At 46.4% G+C, this 22,552-nt stretch overlaps 1 protein-coding gene across 28 annotated transcripts in view; it reads left to right on the forward strand.

Moving 5' to 3' along the window:
- Positions 1 to 22,552, forward strand: part of NPHP4 (nephrocystin 4) — a 127,541-nt gene that overhangs the window by 67,192 nt on the left and 37,797 nt on the right. For 24 of the 28 annotated variants that reach the window (XR_008517172.1, XR_010136941.1, XR_010136942.1 and 21 more), the window contains 4 exons: positions 3,244 to 3,382; positions 18,938 to 18,999; positions 20,932 to 21,042; positions 22,365 to 22,516. Coding sequence is in view for 23 of the 28 variants with exons in the window: in XM_054542184.2 (XP_054398159.1) it covers positions 3,244 to 3,382; positions 18,938 to 18,999; positions 20,932 to 21,042; positions 22,365 to 22,516 (464 nt within the window). In the remaining 5 variants the exon portion in view is untranslated. The remainder of the gene's footprint in view (positions 1 to 3,243; positions 3,383 to 18,937; positions 19,000 to 20,931; positions 21,043 to 22,364; positions 22,517 to 22,552) is intronic. The other 4 variants (XM_063715515.1, XM_054542223.2, XM_063715514.1 and 1 more) reach the window with 2 other exon arrangements.

Here is a 22,552-nt window from a genome sequence, read left to right on the forward strand (position 1 = left end):
CAGGAATTAAGAGAGATAGTACACATGATAAATGGGTCGGTTGCCAAGACATAACAATCCTAAAATTGCTTGCATCTAACATAGAGCTTCAAAATACATGAAGCAAAAACTGATTGAACTGAAAGGAGAAATGGACAAATCCACAATTAGAGTTGGAGACTTCAACTTCCTCTCTAAGTAAACAAAGAACAACTAGCTATTCCATCAGCAGTGATACAGAAGGACTGACTATCACCATCGACCAACTGGATCGGAATGATATTTATAGAGCACTCTCCCCAACAACAGCAGGATACACGTTGTTTACAAGTGCACATGGAACATTCATCAAGATAGACAATATCCTTGGTCATAAAACAAACTTCAGTTTTAAGAGAGTTGCGATTATACAAAATGTATTCTCAGATTATAATGGAATTGAACTAGAAATCAATAACAAAGATAATAAAAATTTTCAACCACTTGGAAATTAAACAATATGTAAAAATCCATAAATTAAAGAGTAAGCCTCAAGGGAAAATAGAAGATATTGTGAACTTAACAAATATGGAAATACAACATGTCAAAGTTCGTAGGATGCAGCTCAAATATGCTTAGCGTTAGGTGTTTATATTAGAACAGAAAAAAGATCTTAATTCAGCGATCTGATCTTTGTCTTCAGAAACTAGAAAAAGAAGAGTAAAATAAACCCAAAGCAATTCAGAAGTCAATAGCAGCAGAAACCAATGAAATTGAAAACAAAAATAATAGATTAAAAATTAAAAAATAGCAAAAACCCAGTGAAACAAAAACCTGTTTGAAAATAACCAGTAAAACTGATGAACTTATAGCAAGACTGAAAAAGAAGGGAGGACACAAATGACTAATATTAGGAATGAAAGAAGGAATATCAGTACAGACCTCATGGGTATTCAGAGGACAATAAGGGAATACTACAAACAATTCTCTGCACATAAATTTGACAATTTAGGTGAAATGGATGAATGAATATTAAACTCCACACTGCCAAAACTCAGCCAAGATGAAGTAGATGACCTGAGTAGTCCTATAACTAATATGTAAGTCGAATTCATAGTTTAAAAACTTTTGAAAAAGAAATATTCAGGCCTATTCACTATCAATCCTATTAGACATGTAAAGAAGAAATAATGCCACTTTTATACAATCTATTTCAGAAAACAGAAAAGATGAGAGCAATTCCCAACTCATGAAATGAAGCCAGCATTACCCTGATATCAAAACCAGAAAAATAATATTAATAGTAACAAGAAAACAGAACTGTGGATCCATATCCTTCATAAACATAGGTGCAAAATACTCAACAAAATATTAGCAGATTTGAGTCCAGCAATACGCAAAAAGAATAATACACTATAGCCAAGTGGAGCTTTATCCGAGAATGCAAGTCTGTTTTCTATTTGGAAATCAATAAATGTAATTCATTATAGTAACAGCCTAAAGAAGGAAAACCATATGATCCTGGCAATTGATACTGAAAAAACATTTGACAATATTCAGCATCAGTTTATGATTAAAAACTGAGCAAACTAGCAATAAAAGAAAACTTCCTTAGCATAATCAGTGGTATCTACAAAAACTCTTTAGTTAACATCATACTTAATGGTGAAAGACTGATTGCTTTCCCCCAAGATTAGGAACAAGTAAAGGATGTCCACTGTTAGCACTCAACGCCATGTTCAGTATTGCACTGGAAGTTGTAGTCAGTGCTGTAAGTCAAGAAAACAAAAGACATACACATTAGAAGGAAGAAACAAAACTGTCCTTATTTGCAGAAAACGTGATTGTCTATGTCAAAGATTCTGAGGAGTCTACAAAAAAGTCCTTTTGGAATGAGTAAGTGGGTTTAGTGAGGTTGCAGGATAACACAGGAAGTCAACATGAAAAATCAATCCTATTTCTGTATACTAGCACTGAAAAATTGAAAGCAAAATACAGAAACAGTAATGTTTACAAAGCCTGCCCTCCATGAACTAAATCTAACAAAATAGATACGGGATCTGTATGCTGAAAACAATAAAACTGTCCTTTTGCTAGTTGTCATTGGTTATTCTTAGGTGAAATCAAAGAAGACCTAAATAATTGGAGAGACGTAACATGTTTATGTCTTGGAAAACTCAACATAGTAAAGCTGTCAGTTCTGCCCAAGATTGATCTAGAGATTTTATGCAGTTTCAGTCAAAATCCCAGCAGGATTTTTTTGGAGATATAGACAAGTTGATTCTGAAATTTATATGGAAAGCTAAAGGAATTAGAAGAGTCAAAATAGTTTTGAAAAAAAAAAAACAGTAAAGTTGGAGGAATCATACTACACAGTTTAAACACTTACTGTACAGCTACGCTGATTAATATAATTAGTATCAAGGAATTCGGTTAATGGAACAGACTAGAAAGTCCAGAAATAAAGTTTGGAAGTGCCTTATGAAATTAAATATACCATATGACCCAGCAGTCCTACTCTTGGAGAAATGAAACCTGAATTCACACAAACACATGTGTTTGTAGCAGGTCTATTTATAATCACCCAAACCAGAAACTACCCAAATGTTTGTGAGTGAATGGATAAAGAAACTGATAGATCCGTATGATAGAATATCACTCAGTAATAAAAAAAGAAACAGTTTGATGTGTATGTAACAACTTGGATAAATCTCCTCAGTCTTATGCTAAATGAAAGAAGCTGGTCTCAAAAGTTATATGTTATGTGATTCCATGTGTTGGACATTTTTTTGACATTCTCAAAAAGACCAAATGACAGTGCTGGGGAAGCAGTCATAGATTGCCCGGGTTAGGCAGGGGCTGGGTGTGGCTGCAGAGGGGCAGGGCAGGGCAAGGGAGCACCCTGGAGGGATGGGGCTGGCCTGCACCCTGAGTGTGGTGCTGGTTATGTGAGTCTGTGCATGTGCCAAAACCCACAGAGCCATACCCAGAAGAAAGATGTCAGTTTCACACAGGTCAATGAAAACATTCACAACTCGAGAGAGATTGCGATTTCTACTTGGGTAAGGGTCATTCCATGATCATATGGTCTGCAGGGCTTTTAGTGCCACGCCAATTGCTTTTTGCTCAAACTACTTGATTATAATCTAAGAACATGTGGCATCAGAAGCCTCTGATTTCACGTAGACTTTGTTTTAGGGCAGAGCCTGCTGTTCCTGGTTGGATCGTTCTGATAGGTGTGCTGATGAAGGGAGTGGCCATCACTGCTCTTGTGGTCCATTGCAGGTGAAGCAGGTGGAGTCAGGTACACTCCGGTTCCAGTTCTCGCTGGGCTCAGAAGAACATCTGGATGCACCCACGGAGCCTGTCAGTGGCCCCAAGGCGGAGCGGCGGCCTGCCAGGAAACCACCCACGTCCCCTTCGAGTAAGTGTTTCCAGAGAGCTGACTCGCCAGGCACATGGCAGGCAGCATTTCCGTCTCTTCCCGGGGAAAGGTACTTAGTCTAGTACGGTAATCATCACATTTGTAAGATAATTGCCGTAGATTGCATTAATGGAATCTGTTAGTTGGGTTTTTGCTTAATACCAAGGTGTAGAATTGGACAGTGATGAAGTGTGGCCCAGAAGCTTGTTACTTGTGCTTCAGTCCAGAGTCAGCTCAGTTACTTGACAGCTCCCCAACTAAGCATTTAAAAGGACACGTCACATGGGTGCCCTGCAAATGTGGGACCCGAGAATTAGAGGGTGGTCGAGAGCCAAGGACCAACACCTTGAGTTTGCACTGTTAAAGTAGCCATCTGTCTACTCATCTTGAAGCCCTATCCGAAAGTTAGGAGTCTGTGATCTGAGTCTGTGGCTTTAAGAAGAGGAGTCACAATTGGCTGCAAGCAGCAAGGGCTGCCAGCAGAGGTAGGGCCCTGGCCCTGTGGGTGGCAGCAAGTCCACATGGTTAGGAGGTTAAAGAGTTCTTGTTGGCCGTCAGCCTAGCTGCTTCTGCTGAGGCAGTACCCTGTGCTCAGAGCTTCTTGGTTTAGACCCATGTCCTGGTTGAGAATTCCATGTATACTGAAGTGAGGGGCGGAAGGTACGAGGGAGTGTTGGAGTAGTCCACCTGAATGAGTATGGGGCCTTGGCTCCAGGCATCTGGAGCTCTCACCACTGAAAGTTCTAGGATCCCTAGTCACAGGTGATGACTTCCTTCTTTCTGCCTGTTCCAGATGGCAGGATAGGGAATGAACAAACGTGCAAGCCCGTGGAGGGAGCTTTGTGTTCCTCTGGCCTCCAGCTGGTGATGCCCAGGTGTTGAGGGAGGAGTTGCTTTCTGTGCTCGGCTGTGGCTGAGCTGGTGCAAAGCTGCTGGTGCTTCTGTCACTTAGGAGGGGTTTTCTTCATGGATTGAGATTCTAATTCATGGGAACTGGTCTTGTTGAATTTGATTTTACAATTGGTGGAAGCAGCACATGCATTTCTAAGTTGAATTTGATGATTTTCTGAGATACCTGATACAGTGCAAATGCTATGTAAATTGTACTGTTTAGGGAATAATAACAAGAAAAAAAGAGTTTGTACGTGTTCAGTGCAGACACATTTTTAAAAAAATATTTTCAGCCGAAGTCTGGTTGAATTCATGGATGCAGAAACTATGGATCTACTCTGTATTCTGATTTTTGATTAAGTTACTTAAAAGTACAATAGTAATACATAATAAACATGGTATTTCAGGATTTTCTGAGCTATCTAAGAATATTCCGGTACCAAAACTTAATAGTTGATTTCTTTGGGACAAACTACATCATTCAGTATTTTCCTTCTTTTCATAGAGGTGATGCATTTGATGGTTTTAATTGTTTTTTCAGTGTTTGAATTTTGTGCCTAACAGCTTGTTCTCAAGATTTCTGTTTACCACCAGTGTGTACATTAATAATCCCATCTTTATAAATGGCACTGAAATGTACAGTCCCCCTTATACTGGAATCCCTTGTGGTGGTGAGTGGTAGGCATGCATGCATTTCCTGTCAGAGTCGGTTTAGAATGAATTTCCAATTTCATTTGATAAAATTGAATGCATTCAAGGCATAGGACACATAATTTCAAAAAACTAAACAAAGGGTCATAATAAAGGATCATTTAAAACAACCCATTCCTGGCCAGGCACGGTGGCTCATGCCTGTAATCCCAGCACTTTGGGAGGCCGAGCCAGGTGGATCATAAGGTCAGGAGATCGAGACCATTCTGGCTAACACAGTGAAACCCCATCTCTACTAAAAATACAAAAAATTAGCCGGATGTGGTGGCAGGCGCCTGTAGTCCCAGCTACTTGGGAGGCTGAGGCAGGAGAACGGCGTGAACCCGGGAGGCAGAGCTTGCAGTGAGCCGAGACTGTGCCACTGCACTCCAGCCTGGGCGACAGAGCGAGACTCTGTCTCAAAAAAAAAAAAACAAAAAAAAAAAAACAAAAAAAAAAACCCATTCCCTGCTTACATCTGGTATCTTTCCTTCTTTGACATACACTTTTTGACATTTGGTTATATTTTAAAAATAAAATACCTATCAACCTTTAAGAAACGTAATTATGAAAAACAGAGGACCTTAGATTATAAACTGGGTATATTTTGTAATTAAATATAAACATGATTCGAGTTATCCCTTGGTATCCATGGAGGACTGGTTCCACATGCTCAAGTCCCTTATATAAAATGGTGTAGTATTTGCCTGTCATCTATGCGCATCCTCCTGTGTACTTTAAATCATCTTTAGGCTATTTACAATACCTAATACAGTGCAAATGCTATGTAAATCGTTGTACTGTTTAGGGAATAATGACAAGAAAAAAAGAGTCTGTATGTGTTCAGTGCAGATACAACCATCCATTTTTTAAAAAATATTTTCAATCCAAGGCTGGTTGAATTCATGGATGCAGAACCCATGGATCCACTCTGTACTCTGATTTTTGATTAAGTTACTTAAAAGTACAGTAGTAATACATAATAAACATAGTTTGCCCATGTCTGTAGAAATGCCTGAACAGAGAATGAACCTGTATAGCTAGCTTTCAGGAAAAATATGGCTGCCTTCTCTGGAAAGAAATTTTCATGTGTTTAAATTATGATATAGCCAAGCATGGTGGCTCATGCCTGTAAACCTGGCACTTTAGAAGGCTGAGGCAGGAGGATCACTTGAGCTCAGGCGTTCAAGACCAGCCTGGGCAACATAGCAAGACCCCATTTCTACTAAAAATAAAACAAATTAGCTATGCACGGTGGTGTGCACCTTTAGTCCCTGCTACTCAGGAGGCCAAGGCAAGAGGATTGGTTGAGCCCGGGAGATTGAGGCTGCAGTGAGCCGTGATTATGCCAGTGCAGTCCAACCTGGGCAAAAGAGCGAGACCTTGTCTCAAAAATAAATAAGTAAATAAAGATATAGTTATGGCACTGGAAAAGAGCAGCTAGTTATGTTTTGAAGACCTTCTAATCAAATTAACTATAAACTCTGATGGCTGATCCTGCTGTCGGGCTTTGGGGCTGGATCAATTTGTGGATGCCGTCTGTGGGCTTTGGTTTTACTTCCCTGGTTGTCCTGTTTTCATGAGGCATTTGGAGGAGATTTTAAAACCAGTCTGCCACTGCCTCTGCTTGCCCACAATGGTTTTTTAACTGATTTTTTTGCCGGGGTTCCTTGAGCTTCTTAGATCTCTAGATTTATAGTTTTCATCACATTTGGAAAAATTGTGGTCATTATTTCTTCACATATTTCTTCTGTCTTTCTCTCTCATCCTCTCATTCAGAGGCCCCAGTTATGCGTTTATCAGGCTGCCAGAAGTTGTCTCACAGCTCTTTGATACTCTGTTCACTTTTATTCATAACCTTCTTTTGCTGTGTGTTTCATTTTAGATAGTTTCTGTCTTCAAGTTCACTTCAAGTTCTTTTCTTCTGGAGTGTCTGATCTGCCATTTATCCCATTCAGTATACTTTTCATCTCAGATATTATAGTTTTCATCTCTAGAAGTTCTGTCTGGGCTTGTTTTATTCTTCCGTGTCTTGACTTAACATGTTCAGTGTTTCCTCTGGCTTTTTGAACTTAAGAAATACAATTATAACTACTTTAATATCCTGGTTTGCTAATTCTAATATCTTTGTCAGTTCAGGATCAGTTTTGATTAACAGATTTTTGTCCTGATTGGGTTCTGTTTTCCTGACTCTTTGGATGTCTGATAACTTTTGATGGGCTCCAGATACTGAGAATTTTCTCTTATTGTATACTGAGTAGTTTTGTATCTGATAAATATTCTTAAGCTTTGAAAATTATTAGATCCTTTTGGGTCTTGCTCTTAAGATTTGTTAGGTGAGATCAGATCAGGATTTTGTCTAGGGCTGATTATTCCTCACTGAGATGACAGGTGCCCTCCAAGGGCTCTGCCCGGTGTCCAATGAAGAATGAAGATTACCAGGTGGCTGGAGGGAACAGTGCTATGTTTGCCTGCCCTGTGAAGACCAGGCCCTGTTCCCTGTAATCCTCTCTGGTGGTTCTTTCTCTTTTGGCCTTAGGAGTTTCCTGATCCGCACTCTACTGAATGCGAGGGTGGGACCCTCTGTAAATGGCCGGCATTCTCTCTCTGCTGCTCATCCTGTCTGGTGCAAACTCACTGCACACAGTAAGCTGGGGGCAGGGTAGGCCTTCCTGCTTCTGTTTCCCAGCCCTCGGGATCACTCTCCTTTGTTGCCTGAAGTCCACTGTCTTGAAAACCACTGTTTTACATATTTTGTGTTTAAAAGAAAATGTATTTTAGATGGGAGGGTCAATCTAATCACTGTTACTCTTCTTGGCCGGAAGTAGAAGTCCTGTTAATGGTCTCTCAGCTGCTGAAATCATCCCCACCGGGGCTGATCATCCCGGGGTTTGGAAGCATTTTCTAGCTGTGTATGCTACTTGTGATTCACTCACTATGCTGCGTGTTTTCCGGACTTTTGAGTCTTGGCTCATGCTCTCCGCCTGGTGTGTCTTTCTCCCATCTGCATTTATTTTCTTTTAGGATATATCCCAGGGTTTTTGTTTTGTTTTGCTTTTAGAGATAAATTCTCACTTTGTTGCTCTGGCTGGAGTGCGTGCCATAATCACAGCTCACTGTAGCCTTGAACTCCTGAGCTCAAGCAATCCACCTGCCTCAGCCTCCCGAGTAGCCAGGACTACAGGCAGTGCCACCATGCCCGGCTAAGCCAGGACTGTAGGCAGTGCCACCATGCCCGGCTAAGCCAGGACTACAGGCAGTGCCACCGTGCCCGGCTAAGCCAGGACTACAGGCAGTGCCACCGTGCCTGGCTAAGTTTTTTGTTTTGTAGAGATATGGTCTTGCTATGTTGTACAGGCTGGTCTTGAACTCCTGGCCTCAAGTGGTCCTCCTGCCTTGGCCTCCCAAAATGCTGGGGTTATTTTTTAATTAAAAAAAAAAATACATAGTCAAGAATAGCCAAGGCAATTTTGAAGAAGGAGGAAGGCTTCACCTTTCTTAGTTTTCAGACTTACCGTAATGTTCTAATTTCTAGAACAAGTATAGCATTGATAGAGAGATAGATAGATAATGGGACAAAATATAAAGTGTGATATGTGACAACTTGCAGAGAAGGAATATATTAGTTTCTGGTTGCTGCTACAACAAATTAGTGACGTTGCAACAGGAGCTTATTATCCTAAAATTCTGGAGGTCAGAAGTCCAAAGTGGGTCCTACAGTCTTAATCGAGGGCTCAGCGGGGCTGTGCTCCTTCTGGAGGCTCCAGGGGAAAATCCATTTCCTCACCTTTTCCAGCTGCTAGAGGCCACCTGCGTCCCTTGGCTCCTCCTTCCATCTTCAAAGGCAGCCATGTAGCACTTCCAGCAGTCGTCACTCAACTCTGACCCTCCTGCCTCCCTGCCTTTCACTTACAAAGACTGTCGTGAGTACATTGGACCCACCTGGATAATCCAGGGTCATCCCCCCATCTCAAGGTCAGCTGATGAGTACCTTAGTCCCTTGGCACTGAACATATGTATAGGTTCTGGGGTTAGGACGTGGGTATCTCTGGGGTGGCAGCAGTTACTCCGCTTGCCGCAAGGAGTAGCAGTCAGTAAATGGCGTGGCGTGATCCCTTGCCCACATGGAAAATATAAAATTCAGTCTTAGCTTCATGTCATGTACAATAATAAATTCCAGATGGCCTAAAAACCAAAACTTCAGAAATGTTAGAATTAGAAGATCAGAAAGAAGAAAGATTTTAGAAAGAAGTCCTCCAAATCAATAAGAAATAGCAGGAAAGAAAAACGGACAGTGCTCAGCAATTGCTGGGCGATCGCTAACGCTGTCGTCATATGAAGAGGGAATTTATAGAGAAGAAACCAGAATAACCAATAACCATAAACATATGAAAAAGTGCTCAGTATTACTGGTAATCAGAGAAGTGCAAAATAAAATGAGAAACCGTTTTATTCACCTCATATTGGAGAAATCCAGCTGTCTAATAGTGCAAAGGTTCCTGAGGATGTGGTTAAAGCAGAACTCTTACCACTGTGGGAAGAATGTAATATGTGCAGCCGCTTTGAAGAGTGATTTTGTAATATTTAGTTAATATCCTACAACACAGGAGTGCCATTTCCAGACTCCTGTTAGAGAGAACAGCTGGTTCATATGTACAAGGAGACATGGGTGGGCTCGGCATCACAGCAGCTTCTAAGTTAAAATTTGAAAATTGCTGGTTTCCCAGTCAGGGAATGGATAAACTGACTTACTTGGACAGTAAAATGCTGTGTATCGGTTAAATGAATGAAATAGATCTGTGCATGTCAGATGGATAAACCTTCACAAAGGCATGTTGAATGAACACAAGTTCTGAAAGGAAATGAACAATGTGGTAACATTTAAGTAACTTTCAAAACAATTGCGTGTATTGCTTATGAATGCATACTTACTGAATATTAGAACAGTTACTTAATGTCTCTGTCCCTGTCTCCTCAGCTGTAAAATGGGATGGATTAAATACTTGAAGTATGAAAAACTTGAGAAATCTTAGAAAAAGACATTGGAGAATATTTTTATGGCCTTTGGGTTAGGAAGGCCTTCTTAAGCAAGATAGACAAAGCATAAACCAAAAAGAGAAGATTGAGAAATAAGATTATATTAAAATATAAAACTTTTATGTGAGAAAAGACTCTGTAAACAAAGTTAGAAGACAGACTTCAGGCCGAAAGATATTTGCATACATATGACCATTAAAAATTAACGAAGGAAGTAAGATGAGAAGATTAGAAAGAAAGATTACAGAAAGACCTCCTCCAAATCAATAAGAAGCAGATAAACAACAGAAAAGAAAAATGGGCAAAGGATAGCCAAGGATTGTGGAGAGGATGAAATGAGTAAAGATATGTCCAGGTGCTCGGGGCTGCCTGGCGTGGAGCAGATGCCCAGCGATTGTCCGGCGATCGTTAACGTTGTCCCCATGCCACTGCCACTGCGGTTCTTCTGGCTGGCAGCATTGAGGGAAGCAACGACATGTACGTACCCCTTCAACTACTGGTTCAATTAACACGGGGCCTCCAGGGCAGGAGCAGCTGCAGCACATCTCTACGGAGCTCCTCTGGACCCCAGAGTCTTCGATGGGTAAAAACAGCTAGCCCTGGCAGGGCACAGTGGCTCATGCCTATAATCCCAGCACGTTGGGAGGCTGAGGTGGGAGGATGGCTTGAAGCCAAGAGTTCGAGACCAGCCTGGGCAACATAGCAAGACCCTGACTCTACAAAAAAACTGAAGGCCGGGTGCGGTGGCTCATGCCTGTAATCCCAGCACTTTGGGAGGCTGAGGCGGGCATATCACGAGGTCAGGAGATCGAGACCATCCTGGCTAACACAGTGAAACCCTATCTCTACTAAAAATACAAAAAATTAGCTGGCATGGTGGCATGCGCCTGTAGTCCCAGCTACTCGGGAGGCTGGGGCAAGAAAATATCTTGAACCTGGGAGGCAGAGGTTGCAGTGAGCCGAGATCGCACCACTGCACTCCAGCCTGGGTGATAGAGCGAGACTCTGTCTCTAGATAGATAGATAAGTAAATAAATGCATGCAGTAGCTGGGTGTGATAGCATGTGCCTGTAGTCTCAGCTACTTGGGAGGCTGAGGCAGGAGAATTGCTTGAACCCAGGAATTTGAGGCTGCAGTGAACTATGATCGCGTCACTGTACTCTAGCCTGGGCATCAGAGCCAGACTTTGCCTCTAAAAAAAAAAAAAAAAAAAACCCCACAAACAAACAAACACAGCTGGCCCTGACTGCATCCATGAAAGTAGGTTCTGGGTGGGCCTAGAAAGCTCAGTGTTGGCTATGCCTCTACCATTTTATATTAGCCATTCTGCAAACACTTTAGGGCATGTTGACTCAGATAGGGCTTGTTCAGGTGGTTCTCCTTTTCTCCTACCCACCCTCCATTCAGCAAAGACTTGCGGAGAGTCTGTGATGTGCCAGGTACTTGGTTAGGCTCCTGTCCCAGTGGAGCCTTAAAAAAAGACAATAAACAAACTACCAAATACGTGAGGTAGCAAGAAGAATCACGTGCCATGTGCTGTGGGATGTTAGTGAGGAGAGCTGCATGTGGGGACAGGGCACTGTGGGAACACTCTGTACCTTCTGCTCAGTACTGCTGAGAACCTAAAAAACTGTTCAAAAAAAGTATTAGAGAGAATGACTTGTGGGGAGTTTTACAGTTATGTCCATCTTGATGTGATTAACTTGTGTTTGGGATTTCTGTTTCTATAATTGAGGCCCAATTATAGAAGAGGTCAGTAAACTTTTTCTGTAAAGGCCAAATAGTAAGTATTTTAGGATTTGTGGGCAAGATGGTCTCTGTCACAGCTACTCATCTCTGCTGGTATATATAGGTCATATGTTAATGAATGAACGTGGCTGTGTTCTAATAAAACTTTGTTGATACACACAGATTGTTAGCTGAATCGACCTGTGGACCATGGTTTACAGACCCCTGATCTGCAGCTTTCTCTTATGTCATAATCCGGAGGAAGCTGTCCATCTTTTTCTGGGCTTTAAAATAGTTTAAACAAAAGGCAAGACCTGTTTCTTGAAGGTCTGATAAAACTTCTATGTGAAACCACTGAAGGGATTTTTGACAACCGGTTACATTTCTTTTCATGGTTATTGGTCTATTTATGTTTTCCACCTCATCTTGTGTTAACTTTTGGGATACACATCCTCTAAAAAAAATGGCCAATTTCCTCTAGTTTACAAGGATGCTGTGATAAAGTTTGTAACTAATTTAAACATTCAATATGCGCCTGTGATTAGATTCCTTCCTTCACTTTCTATCTTGGGAGGACTCTTTCTTTTTCAGTCAGGCTTATGAGAGGTTTGTATATTTCATTAGTCTCTTCAGAGAATCAGCTGTTACTTTTACTTACTGGTTCTCTTGTTTTTAAGTTATTAATTTTTTCTTTAATCTTAATTCTATATTTTATCTTTATTCATCCTCTTTGAAAAGCAGAATTCTTAGCTTATTTGCTCATCGTGTTTAATAATAAAATCATTTAAGATTCTGCAATTTTCTTCCAAGTACATCTTTTACCCCATTTCATAGGTTTTGATTTGGAGTGTTATTTCCTACATTGTTGAGTTCCATTTTTATTTCCTTTTTACCTACAACTTGAAAATGTCTTTAAATATTCCCACATTTAAAAAGGCGTCTATTAAACTTTCCTTGCCCTCTCTTGTGGAGACCTGTGCTCATCTGTAAAGCCCTGCCTGAGGGTCTTGTCCATGGCAGAGCTTTGTTTTCAGCATCTCACAGCCCTTTGCAGACACCACCTTTTATTTTATATCCTTGTGTGTTGTCTGATTCCTTCCTTCCCTGCCACTGTTCTTAGAGGGTATTAGTCGAATTTGCTATGGTAACAAATAATCTCCACATCGCAGTAGCTTAAAATAAAAAGGTTTATTTCTCACCCTCGCTGTGTGCGCATTGCAGTTGGTGGTGGCTCTGCTCATCCCGGTCCCGGAGGGTGTTCGCCGTCTTGAATATTGCTGGGTTGCGCCAACAGGAGGGAGAGGCCTTGGGAAAATCTTGTCCCGTCAGTTACGGCTCTGGCCCAGAAACGGCGCACATCACTTCTCCCCCTCCCGGGTTAGAAGTAGCCACGTGGCCTCCCAAGTCACAAGGGGACTGGGGACTGACTCATCGTATGCCTGGAAGGTAAATAGGTGCAGATAGTTGGTGCATTTATTTGCTTCACACTGAAGAGTCTTATCATTGGAGCAGCTCACAGTGGGGACTGTTTCATTCATCTCTACACTGCCTGATGAGTCCTGGCCCACAGTAAAACATTCAGTACATATTTGTACAGTGAGTGAATTAATCAAAACCCTTTTGTATACAAGGGATAGAAACCTGACTCAAAATAGCTTCAACAAGAGAGAATGTATTGGCTCATGTCAGAAAAGCCTAGAGGTAGAGCTGATGTTAGGCATGGCTGGATCCCGGCACTCAAAGGATGCCATTAAGACTCCATCTGTTCGTCTCTCTCCCCCATGCCCCTACCCCCTCCCCTCCCCTTTAAGCTCTCCTTTCTTCAGTGTTGGCTTCTTTCCAGGTAGAGTTTCTCCACACGGTGAGCCCAGGAGCTCCCAGGTAATCCTGGGCTTAGGAATCCCAACAGAAAGGCCCTGATTGACTCAGTTGTTCCAATGGGAGTCCTCCTGTCTTTACCGTGTAACACCTGATGGGGATGGGGGTGGAGACAGTTGGCCTTGGTCACACACCCTTCTTGGTGTGGGGGTTGGGGCCACCCCTGACTGTATGGTTAAGGGCTGGGAGGCTGATTCCCTAAAGGAAAACCACCAGAAGAGAGGACGGATTCAGGGTGGGTGAAATTGGCAGATAGTGGCTGCCTCTGGGTTGGGGCTCCTGGTCTCCCGATCCCAGTCCAGGGTCTTTCCCTGCCACTGCCGCTTTGGCTGCACTCTTGCATTCCAGCTTTGCCCAGCTATTCTTGCATTTTGCCATCAGCGAATGCATAGACTTGAGTAGTTCCTGTGACTCTGTCTTTTGTTTGAGAAGGACGAAGACAGGTGAGAAGCAGCCTGTCCTCCTTCTAGAAGCCTGCCGTGCTTTTAGTAGGGATGGGGTTTCGCCATGTTGGCCAGGCTGCTCTTGAACTCCCGACCTCAGGTGATCCACCCACCTCGGCCCCAGAATGCTGGGATTACAGGCATGAGCCACCGCACCCGGCCTAGCTTGACTTCTTAAGATGAAGAGCTGTGGGGAACCATGCTTTGAGCTCCTCACCAGAAGATTTACTGCCATATCCTTGGCAGAGAGGAGTGTGCCTTGGTTACTGGAAGGACCAGGAGTTGAACGGTGGTGCAAATGAGCTGTAGCAGCATAATCTACTTCTCAGTCACTGTTTGGGGACCAGCAAATCTACATGGATGGACCCTGATTTCACTGAGTTTATTTAATTTGAATTTATGGCTGCATTCATGTCACATTAAATGATTACCTTCAGCCTAGGTTCCAAGCATCGGAAGACATTGCCTCTCAAAACCCAATGTAAGAGACTTTTAAATATCCACTAGTGTTTAACTTACGATGGAAACTTTTCATGCTTCAGTATTTCACCAACTTACATGGTTCCTTTGGCGATCTTAATGATATGCGGCTGTCACTTTAAGTGAGGTACTTTGGCTCTTGGTTATGAATAATCCTTTTTATTTTCTCTGTAACATTGCAAGGGAGCAAAGGTTCATTCATCACTTACGGAAGAGTGTGCATTGAGCCGCTAGAGGGCACCCAGTCTTTATTTTTTTGTAACTTGGAATTTCCCTGACCTATATTTTGCTTTTGAACGTTCCTCTGGTGGTGTCAGAATTTTGGTTTGTTTGCTTAATAGATTTGAAAACAGCCATGTAGAAGGGGTCATTGCAAACATGTAATTGTGGTGTTTCCCAGGACACGTGGAGTTAGATTCCTGCCCGCTGTCCTGCTAGCTGGTCTGGAACATCCTCTCCGACAGACAGTGGCTCCCTTGCCCTGGGTGAGGGTGGCTCAGTCAATCACATGGTGGTGGGGGAGAGTCTAAGGCCATGGAACAGCTTTTTGGCTACCCTCCAACCACGGAATGGAAGTTCGTGTGCAGGTGGTAAGGGTGCATTTTGCTGGAGAATTAGTGGGAGAGTGGGTCAGAGCAGGGCTTTGACAAGGGAGGTGACACTTCTGAAACTGACCCTGGAGGTGACCCCAGCTCAGGGCTCTGGTGAGCCACGGAACTCCCCACTCGGCTTGGGCCTGCTGAACCAGCTCCTGTTCCTGGGTTGCCTGCGATCTGGACTCCTGCAGCACAGAGTCCTGTGCTCACTCATCATCCAGTTGCCTCTTGATATCTGCTTAGGTTTTGCTCATTTTCCCATTCCTGTTTTCAAGCTCTTGGGAATAATGACTTTTTACCTACAAATAGTTAGGAATAAAGGCCTTTCAAGTGGGTTTGCCGTGTGAATTCTTAGTGTCTAGGGTACCACTAGATACTGACTCATCCTTTATTTTCACGGCCTGATGAAAGGAAGCTACTTTTTGCAACCCTTCTTCAAACCCCAGAGACTGCATCTTTACTAGCGATGGTCCTTCCTTTCCCCTGCCTTTTGGGGCCATCTGTTTACCCCTGTTCATAACAGGGCCACACTCTACCCCCAAGGCCCAAGGCCCAAGGCCCAAGGCCTGGCCCGTCCCTGCCTTCCAGCAGCTGGCATGAGTTGCTGAGCAACAGCCTCTTCATGCTGCCCCCTCTCCCTCCTCCCTCAGGACTTCTCTCTCCCGTGGAATTGCTGACCCCATAGTTAAACGCAGGCAGCTTTGCTCAGCTGGGCAGTTGCTCAGTGAAATGAGCATTTTCCTCTGTTAGGACCCCTCATCCAGCCCTCTGCTGCCCCCATTTGCTCACTGGCAGGCTGGGAGCACAGCCAGGCCCAGGAGGACAGGTGCGTTTCAGGGTTGGGGGGTCCACCTGGCTCCTGCTGGGGCAGTCGGGCCACAGGGGACTGGTGCTGTGGGGACCCCATTCACGACCCCGTTCACATTTCCAGAAAGGACACGCTGGCCTCCACGCATGTGTCCTGATATCGAGAGGCCCCTGCTCCCTTCAGCCTAGGAAGACATCTCAGTGAAGACCACAGCCCTGTCCTCCACTGAGCTGTTTCCTTATCTTCATTTCTTTCTGTGGTCCTGTCGTAGTGCAGGCATCTGATAAAATGTTTGTTGGAAAGTGAATCCATGGACGTGGGAAAGTAAAGGTGGTGAAAACACGTCCTTCCTTTCCCCTTGCTTCTATTTTCACTTTTTAATTGGCAACGCGCATGTATATTGAAAAGTTATGTGGCTTGAGGGGACAGATAGCTGCTCAGTGAAACCCTAGGTCAGGACATGGACACCGCAGCCCGGCGGTGCTGGAACCCCCTCGTGTAGTCAGTACTTCTTATTTTCTTGAGAGAAGATCTCACTCTGTTGCCCAGGCTGGAGTGCAATGGCGTAGTCACGGCTCACTGCGGCTTCCACCTTCCAGGCCCAAGCGATCCTCCCACCTCTGCCTCCCATGTAGCTGGGACCACAGGTGCATGCCACCACACCAGGCTTTTTTTTTTTTTTGTATAGATGAGATTTTGCCATGTTGCCCAGGCTCATCTCGAACTTCTGGACTCAAACAGTCCTCCTGCCTTCGCCTCCCAAAGTGCTGGGATTATAGGCATGAGCTACCATGTTCAGCTGGTAGTCAGTACTTTTAATCTGTATGGTGAGGTGACGCTGGAAGTGAGAGAGAGTTGCTGGTGGGGAGGCTGCCTCCTGCCCCAGCCCTATCCCTGTTCATCTCCTGGCCCGCGTGCGTGATGAAGAAGGGAAGCCCAGCGTGTTTCCTTTGTGGGGAGCTTCGTGCCTGGTGGTCATGGGCTTGGCTGGAGAGCTCCATCCTCTGTTTTGGACTGTGATTTTAGTGGTATTATTACTCTGGGTAACAATGCTCTTTTCTGTTCTCTGCCTTATGTATAGAATGATCTCCCTGGGAGTGGAGGAAGGAGGAACCCTAGGAAATATTGTCCCCGTGAGCATGTTTGAGCATTATTTGTTCACTGTACAACTTTGGCCATTCAGTGCACCCACAATGCTGAGAGCCGTGGGCTTGAGGGCGTGCCTCTCTCTCTTGCCTGTGGAATGTGTGTGGGTTGCATCCTCTTGCAGGTCCCCCTCCAGGCGAGTGCAGAGGCAGTGTGAAGATGCTGGCAGTGACCAGGTGGGACTTGTGGCCTTCCGGGGCCCTTAGCAGGGTTTCCACCAGATCCTGCAGCTGGGGAAGCACCTCCTTGGATGGGTTCTGAAAGCTGCTGGGAGAGGCACGGCGGGGATTGGCTCCGATGGTCGTGCAGCTCTGGTGTTAGGGCGGCGCTTTCTGGATTTGGTTTCTCCTTGGTCGACAGCATTTTCCTTGTTGTTTTTCTTTTGTTGGGATTCAGAGCAGAACAGGAAGTGGCTGAGCAGTCTCTATCCAGAGTGCCCAGCGTTTGACGTTACAGGCCTCTGTGCTGTGTGCTTGGTCCGTAGGTGCCGTAAGTGCCGGCCTGTGCTCTGTGCCGTAGGAATTCAGGATTCCAGGACATATAGGAGATTTGTTCGCCCACAACCTTCATGGCATCAGAGGCCATAGGAGAGGGAAGGAAGGCGAGCTGCTGGGCCCAAGATGTGGGCCACATGGGGGTGACGGGAGGTGGGACAGGGCTGTGGGGGAAGCCTGATTTCTCCAGAGGTCTGGGTTATCCTGGAAGTCCGATGGGGAATGGTGGTGTCTGCTGCAGTGGAGAGTCCTGTCACTGTGAAGGAGGCTGTCATGAGCCAGGCGGGGACAGGACATGGGCTGGAGACTGGGCTGTGGGCCTCAGGGAAGCCAGGCAGATGACTCAGTGTGCGGGGCTTCCACCCTGGCCTCTGAGTGGGCAGAGGTGGCCCCGTCAGGATGGGCTTGGGGTCTGGCTTGGTGGTGTCATGGCGGGCAAAGGCAGATGGCAGTGTATGTGAAATGACCGTTAAGAGACGAGTGGCTGTGGATGCTCCAGTGCCGCTGTGGCAGGAGCCTGGTGGGTTTCAGAGACTCCAGCGATGCTGGGGCTTCTTCCTGCTGAGGTGCAGGGGCTGAGAGCCCTGGGGCTGCTGGGCCATGAGGTGTCCATGTGGCCTGGGGAGGGGTTGCAGAAGCAGCACAAATGCCAGCTGGGCTGAGGCGGGGCTGGGCAGGTACAGGTGGCCCTGGGAGGAGGCTGCTGGCTCTGTAGGCAGCCCCTGGATGCTTGGGAGGCAGCTGTGGCCTTATAAAGGGCCAAGGCTGTTCTCAGTCCCTGGCTCCGGGGGACCACATGGAGGGCTGGCCTTGCCTTCCCCAGGTGGGCCTCCCAGTGTTACCGGGCCCTCATGGAGAATCCTCAGCAGGACCTGGTGGACAGCTTGTGCTTAGTGGGTGTTCGTGAGGCCGCGAGCCAGGTTGGCAGTGTCTGCTCAGGAGCTTCTTGGTTAACAAAACAGCCTGAGTCAGGGAGCTGCAAGACTGGGGCAACCTCAGACCCCAGCTCTTCCAGGCAGGGAAGTTGCAAAGATGACAAGTGAGGAGAAGCGCATTAGGGAGCTCCAAGCACCCCAAGCTGTGAGACCTGCTGGCCCAGGAAGAACAAGGGATGCACACCACGAGGACGAGGCCAGCTGTACCCCCTCTCCTGGCTGCGGGTACATGCCAAGGCTCTGGATAGACAGTGGTGCTTTTGGGTGGCACCCTTGCTGCTGTTGTCCCTGAGCAGTAGCCAGCGGCCGCCCCTGTTACAGACAAGGTAGTGAGGCCTGTGGAGACCTGACTGCGGGGGGTTCAGGGGCCCACTGCCCACCACACAGGCTGACACATTCCCTCTCCTGCCCCACTGTGCTTCCTCCCAGGCCCGCCAGCGCCAGCACCTCAAGGTCTTGCTGCCCCGCAGAACTCACCTGTGGGACCAGGGGTAAGTCCAGGCCCCCCACAGCCTCCTTCAGAATTCCAGAGTCAATTACTTGCAAGAAAACCCTCTGTCCCCTCTTAAGCACAGTGGCTCCCTGCGTGCTTCTGCGTGGCTGGGGAGGGCCTGCTGGCGGCGGCGGAGCTGTCCCCTCCTGCCCTGTCTGTGCAGCCTGTCCCTGATGTCCTGACTCCCAGTGCGGGCTTTTAGTGGGGCTGCTGCTTGTAACCCCTATGTTGCCGTATGGGGCATCTCCACGTCTCCCTGGCAGTTACATCTCATGGTGGCAACTCTTTCAGGACTGGACGGCCTTTGCTTTTTCTGAGAGACATCGAGGTGTGGTCCTCACCCTCTTTGCTCTCCCAGACTAACTCCACCAGGAGCGATGCCAGGCAGCTATTGTTGTCCCCTGGCCCTGTCGGCCAAGCAGCCAATGCTGGTGGAGACGGTGGCACTGCTGAGAACCACAAGCTGCTGGCAGTTGCATGTCCGACTGCACAGATCCCCATGGCGCTGGAACTTCCTGGGTGGGAGGAGAGGCTCCTTCCCGCTGGGCCGTTGCCTGCCAGCGGTCTGAGCTGAGCTCCTGCTTGGCTGCCGTTCTGGAGTCCTGAGACACCCATGGCACTCACCTGTGGCTCCAGGCTGGCCTTAGCTGTGTGATGTGCAGTGAGGTCAGATGTGGCTTGTTCCTGCTGATGACTTTGTCTGCCAGCATCACCCTGGAAATTGACTTTCTAGAAAAGTTGACTAATTCAGTATCCACGGCTGTCTCCAGGAAGCAGCTTTAGTGTGTCATCTGCAGTGGGAAACTGGATCAGGAGTGAAGAATACTGGATTCACCTAAAGGCACAAGTCTGTGGACGGCCTCCCAGGCTTCCCTGCTGGCCCAACCTGGCATTTTCCCTGGAGCAGTTTCCACGTGACCCCGAGTGGTCACGATACCTTACGGGGTCTGAGGGAAGCTGGGAAGGCCCCAAAGATCTCCTCTGCTCCCTGAAGATGCTGCCAGGGTCCCCTGGGGATGTTTCATGCACCCTGACCGCCATTCATTTCTCAGTGCCTCTTCGTACATTGGGGCCTCTCTGCCAGCACCCGGTGTGGGCCAGCCATCATTGCTGACAGTGAATGTCTCAGGTGCTGGCTATGTGTACTGGAGTTAGAGTCCGGGTTTGAGATCCATGTCTTCAGTAGTGCATGGGCCCCCAGCCCTCTGCATCAGTGTTTTAAGCCACACACATTTCCAGATATCTGCAGTATTTATAGATGGCTCACTGCGTGCCAGCTACTATGCCAAACCCTAGCTAGGATTGTCATTTCATTCTCCTAACAGTCCTGCAGTTTAGGTACTATTATTATCCCCATTTTACAGGTGAGGAGACTGAGGCAAAAAGAGGTTAGCTGACTTGCCCGAGGCTACACAGTAATGCCACACTGGTGCGGTCACTCCATCACAGTAATGCCACGTTGGCACGGGCACTCCATCCACAGCTGTCTCGAGAGCCTGCGCTGGCCATCAAGGTGGTCACTGCCTTAACAGGGAGGTTTGTTTGATAGGAACGCAGGCGGCTAGAACTGGCAAGGCCTTGGAGGTGCTCAGTCCAGTGCTGGCAAGGGACAGAGAGGCAGAGGCCAGGCCGCCCCTGTAGCTTGAGATGCTTTCTCCTTTCTTGCTTGTTTTCCTTGTTAATAATATTCTTATTCAGATATTATGATCTCGGGGAGATCATGGAATCACCTCTCCGTCATTAAATAAAGGAACTTGAGAAGCGGTCCCAGGTTCCAGAGCTGCCCTGGCCAGGAGGCTGCAGGCATCACTCCCTTCCGTGGCTGGATCCAGGGCTACCTCGTTCCCTGGTGTGGCCAGTGCATGTTGGGAGCTTTGTGGATGGACTGGCAAGCTTCTGAGCCCCTCACCTGTGCTCTCTTTCCTTCCAGTTGTCAATTTCCCAGCTGGCGGCCTCCCCGCGGTCCCTGACTCAGCACTGCTTGGCCAGGCCTACTTCACAGCAGCTACCCCATGGCTCTCAGGCCTCCCCGGCCCAGGCAGTAAGTGCCGTCCACCGTCTGCCTCGCCTTCCACCAAGGAATGGCTCCACAACTCCTCACTTTGGGTGTTTGCTCTGTGCCTGTCCTTAGTTAGGTGGCAGAGACCTTGGCGGGTTCCCTGGGGTGTGGGTGGGGGCCTCAGACAGTTGCCACCATTCTGTCTTGGAGACCAAAGAAGAATGTGGCCCATGAGTTCTTCATACCACAGCGCTTGATTCAGATTGTCATCTACCCATGAAAACAAAGTTAAGCTACCCCTAGGTCTCTACGTGAAAGTAGAAGAAGGTGTGGCTGGATCTATAGACAGAGGCTGAGACAGGCATCCAGCACCCCAGGACCCTCCTTGCTATCAGCAGCTAAAGGAGGTGAGTGAAGCCTGCCGTCCTGGCTTCAGGGTGCGCTCCTGGCTAAGATTGGCCCACGTTGCCACTGGCCTTGGGGAATTCCTATGGAGTTTGGTTTCCAAAGTCGGCTGGTTCACCTGCAAACTGCATCTCTGGTCTTAACTGGAATTATGTTGAGGAAAAATAGTTTCTTTTAATTCCTTGTTTGAAAACACTCCTAGCACCATGAGTCTCTGCTGTCTTGTCTAAAGCATCTCTGGGGCTCGTGTGTTTGTGAAGAGCTTGCCTAGCTTTTTATTATTGGCACCTGAGACATGATGTGAGGGTGACCTGGTTTCCTCTGGACTGAAACAGAAAGCTTGGGAATGAAGCTTGAAAGAGCACAATCCCAACTCCCAAGCCAGCTCCTCGCTGAGAGGCCTGCTTCGGCCTTGGAGAGGAGTGGAGGTGGAATACGAGTGAATGACAAGAAGGTTCAGGGGCTGTGGGGACAAGAGACTGTCCAAACACACCAGCCAGGGGCTCGGTGCCCCGGTTTTATCGGAGTATTGAGGAAGCTTCATCTTTCTGTTCTATAAACATGTTTTGGTATGAATTTACTATCGTAGGCATCAGATATCTCCCACGGTTTCCTGACGTGCTCATAAAAATTAGGATTCCTTCCTCACTGCTTCTCAACTCACAAATTGGATTGCCACATGAAATATAGGATGCCCAGTTAAATTTGAACTTCAGGTAAACAACAAATAATTTTTTAGTGTAAGTATATCCCAAATGTCTCAGGGACCATACTTACACTAAAATTATTTGTTGTTTACCTGAAATTCAAGTGTAATTGAACCTTCTGTATTTTTATTTGCTAGAGCTGGCAACCCTCCAGAGGCAATTAATCGATGAATCCCCTTAGATCTGAGCACCGTTGGTTGTTATGGGTTGGGGTCCTTGGTGGCCTCACTTGAAAGCTCTCGTTTTGTTCAGCAGGAGTTCCCGTTGGAGGGCGGTATCTCCCACCTGGAAGCCGACCTGAGCCAGACCTCCCTGGTCCTGGAAACGTCCATTGCCGAACAGTTACAGGAGCTGCCGTTCACGCCTTTGCATGCCCCTATTGTTGTGGGAACCCAGACCAGGAGGTGAGGTGTGGGTCTGGGTGGGATGGAACCAGGCAC

The sequence above is a fragment of the Pongo abelii genome, chromosome 1 (assembly GCF_028885655.2).
Source record: "Pongo abelii isolate AG06213 chromosome 1, NHGRI_mPonAbe1-v2.0_pri, whole genome shotgun sequence".
Classification (NCBI taxonomy): domain Eukaryota; kingdom Metazoa; phylum Chordata; class Mammalia; order Primates; family Hominidae; genus Pongo; species Pongo abelii.